Source organism: Mandrillus leucophaeus, unplaced genomic scaffold (genome assembly GCF_000951045.1).
Source record: "Mandrillus leucophaeus isolate KB7577 unplaced genomic scaffold, Mleu.le_1.0 Scaffold74, whole genome shotgun sequence".
Taxonomy (NCBI): Eukaryota; Metazoa; Chordata; class Mammalia; order Primates; family Cercopithecidae; genus Mandrillus; species Mandrillus leucophaeus.
In genome coordinates, this window is record NW_012108030.1 from 2,285,634 (window position 1) to 2,289,180 (window position 3,547).

Here is a 3,547-nt window from a genome sequence, read left to right on the forward strand (position 1 = left end):
GTTCTAGGTTGCAAGTGTCCACACTCCCAAACAGCAGTTGGGAAACGGCTGGACAGGAAGACCCTGGGGAGCCATGGCGGTTCAGGCTGCCCCTGCTCCCAAGGTTTCTTTTTCCACGGGACTGGCATTTGTCCTTGGACAGAGCAAGAGAGACTTAATGCTCCTCTCCTCAAGCTGCCAAGACAAGCTATTACCTGACGGGGACAAAGAAAAAGGCAAGAGGCTGGGCGCAGTGGCTCACACCTGTAATCCCAGCACTTTGGGAGGCCGAGGCAGGTGGATTACCTGAGGTCAACAAAACCCTGTCTCTAGTAAAAATACAAAATTTAGCTGGGCATGGTGGTGCACACCTGTAATCCTAGCTACTCAGGAGGCTGAGACGGGAGAATTGCTTGAATCTGGGAGGCGGCTGCAGTGAGCCAAGATCGCACCACTGCACTCGAGCCTGGTCTCAGAAAAAAAAAAAAAAAAATAGAAGGAAAAAGGCAGGAAGCCAAAGGCAAGGTGTGATTGATCGTCTGAGACTTGGGCTGTGGTCAGAGGAGCTACAGGAAGTGGGTGAAAAGCGAGCAAGTCCAGTCTGGGCATGGTGGCTCACACCTGTAATCCCAGCACTTTGGGAGGCCGAGGCAGGAGAATCACTTGAGCCTAGGAGTTCAAGACCAGCCTGGACAACATAGCAAGACCCCATCTCTACAAACCATAAAAGTAGCTGGGCATAGTGGTTCATGCTTGTGGTCCCAGCTACTCAGGAGGATGAGGTGGGAGAATCACTTGAGCCCAGGAGGTCAAGGTTGCAGCGAGCTGTGATCGCATCACTGCACTCCAGCCTGGGTGATACAGCAAGACCCTGTCTCAAAAAAACAAACAAACAAAATCAATTAAAAAAATTGTTTTAAGTGACTAAATCCCTTGAGACAGAGAACTCAGGGAGGAAGAACTGGCGTGATGGGGAGCGGGGGCTTCGTTGTATGGAAGATTCCCCACAAGGCAACACACACACAGCTCTGGGTCCCTGCCCAGGCACCTTTGGGTGGCCTCTGACAGCGCAATTGAGAGCCGCCGAGTACCCAGCCACGACCACCCGGTCTATGAGAGGCGTCAGGAACTTGGGAGCCATCCGGAAGTCATGCTCCTTATACTCGAACGGTTTTAAGGTGATTCCTGCGGAGAGAGGATGCACCCGTGAGGCGACTGATCTAGATCATCCCCTGACACCAGCCGCGGAACAAACCACAATCACTTCTCCCCCATAACTAGGTGCAGTCAACCCCAGTGGGGAGGGGAGGGGAGGGCGGGGGGAGTCCAGGTGGGACCTGGGCGAGAGGGTGGAGGGGGTGGGCCTGGGCCGTGGAGCAGGATGGCTGTACCTGTCTTGAGGATGCGGGCCGTATTCTTGGAGACACCAGGTGAGTCACTGAGCCCACAGATGTTCTCAGTGTAAACTCGGAAATAGTATTCATTGCCCACGATGAGGTCGGACACAGTACAGCTAGTGTGCCGGTTACGTTCATACACGTTGAACCACTCCTAGTGTAGGGACAGGGAGGGACCGGGGGGTCGGGGCCACAGGATCACGGGATTACACACAGACACAGACGCAAGAAAGGGTGAGAAAAGCACATCCAGTGTTTAAAAATCTTGTCACTCGTGGCACACTACTCACAGTGGCCAACAGGTGGAGCCAACCCAGCGCCCATCAGTGCAGGGATGGGCAAACGAAGTGGCCAGCCCAGACCAGGGAACATCATTCAACTCTAAGGAGGAGTCAGGCACCATGGCTCACGCCTGTAATCCCAGCTCTTTGGGAGGCCAAGGTGGGAGGCTCACCTGAGCCCAGGAGTTCGAGACCACCGTGGGCAACACGGCGAGACCCTGTCTCTTCAAAAAAATCAAAAAATTAGCCAGGTCTAGTGGCCAGCACCTGTAGTCCCAGCTACTCGAGAGGCTGAGGAAGGAGGATTGCTTGAACCTGGGAGTTTGAGGCTGCAATGAGCCATGAAGATGCCATTGCATTCCAGCCTGGGTGACAGAGCAAGACCCTGTCTCAAAAATAAAAATTTTAAAAAATTTAAAAGAAATTAAGACCAGGTGCAGTCGTTCACGCCTGTAATCCCAACACTTTGGGAGGCCAAGGTGGGAGGATGACTTGGGTCCAGGAGTTCAAGACCAGCCTGGACAATGTAGTGAGACCCCGTTTCTACAAAAATTAGCAGGGCGTGGTGGCACGTGCCAGCTACTTGGGAGGCTAAGATGGGGGGGATCACCTGAGCTCGGAGGCAGAGAAGGCAGTGAGCCAAGATTGCACCACTGCACTCCAGCCTGGGTGACAGAGTAAGACCCTGTTTCAAAAAAAAATAATTCTAAAAACAGGATTGCCGCATGGACACACCCTGCACCCTGCAGCATGGATGAACTTTGAAGATGTTGTGCTGAGTTAACAAAGTCAGACACAAGGTCACATAGCTAGGATTCCATGTGTATGAAATGTCCGGAGTAGGTAAATCCGGGGAGACAGAAAGCAAATGGGTGGCTGCCAGGGGCTGGGGCCAGGGGAGACCAGGGGGTGGCGCTATTGGATACAGGGCTTCCTCTGGGGGATGAAAATGGGCTGGGTAGAGGCGGTGGCTGCACAACCCTGCAAATGTCTTAAGGGCTGCTGAATTGTTCGCTTTAAAACAGCGAATGGCTAATTCCGTTATGTGATGTTTACCTCAGTGAAAAAAGAAAATGAAAACCCATCACGTGCGAGTCTCAGCTAAAAGGCTTCCCTCCCGGCCCCAGCCCGTCCTCCAGCCTCTGGGCCCCTCCCTGCCCTTCCAGCTGTGAAAGGGGGACATCTGCACCTGCTCTGCCCACCTCACCGGCTCTTCCCCATCGCCCCCTCTGCTCTCTCACCATGGTCTTTTTGTCTGCTTTCTGGACGAAATACCCCGTGATCTCACTGTTCCCATCATCTTTGGGGGCCTGCCACTCCACCAGCGCGTTCGTGCCCCACACCTCCTTCACCATCACGTTTATAGGGGGCCCAGCCTTTTCTGGAAGTGGGGAAGTGTGACAAGTCAGTCCGGGTTTTGGGATGTCCAGCCACTCCCCTCCCCTCCCCTCCCCTCTCCACACCCCTACCCTCTTCTTCTGATTCTAACCTCTCTTATGCCCCATTCCCATTCCTACCTACGGCCTCCCCCATCCCAATCTCTCCACTTCCTCTTATCCTGGGCCATCCTCATCCCTCCTCACCTCCTCTCCTCACCCCCATGTCTCCCCACTTCCTCTCTCCACCCAATCTCTCTCTCAAGGGTTCCCCATCTTCATCTCTCCTCCACTCCTAGCCCTGGTATTTGCCTTGCTCCTTATCTAGTCTCCCCCTCCCCTCCACATCTCTTCACCTCCTCTCCCCCTCCCCTACTCATCTCCCACCTCCTCTCCCACCCCTCATCTCCCACCTCCTTTCCCACCCCTCATCTCACCTCCTCTCCCACCCCTCATCTCCCACCTCCTCTCCCACCCCTCATCTCCCACCTCCTCTCCCACCCCTCATCTCTCA

General features: G+C 54.4%; 1 protein-coding gene across 1 annotated transcript in view; it reads right to left on the reverse strand.

Annotated features, from left to right (window-relative positions):
• The window catches only part of MYBPC2 (myosin binding protein C, fast type), a 44,137-nt gene that overhangs the window by 12,624 nt on the left and 27,966 nt on the right, over positions 1 to 3,547 (reverse strand). Inside the window, exons 22-24 of the mRNA XM_011966059.1 lie at positions 2,899 to 3,038; positions 1,371 to 1,530; positions 1,028 to 1,164 (exon numbers count right to left, since the gene is read on the reverse strand). Coding sequence (XP_011821449.1) covers positions 1,028 to 1,164; positions 1,371 to 1,530; positions 2,899 to 3,038 — 437 coding nt within the window. The remainder of the gene's footprint in view (positions 1 to 1,027; positions 1,165 to 1,370; positions 1,531 to 2,898; positions 3,039 to 3,547) is intronic.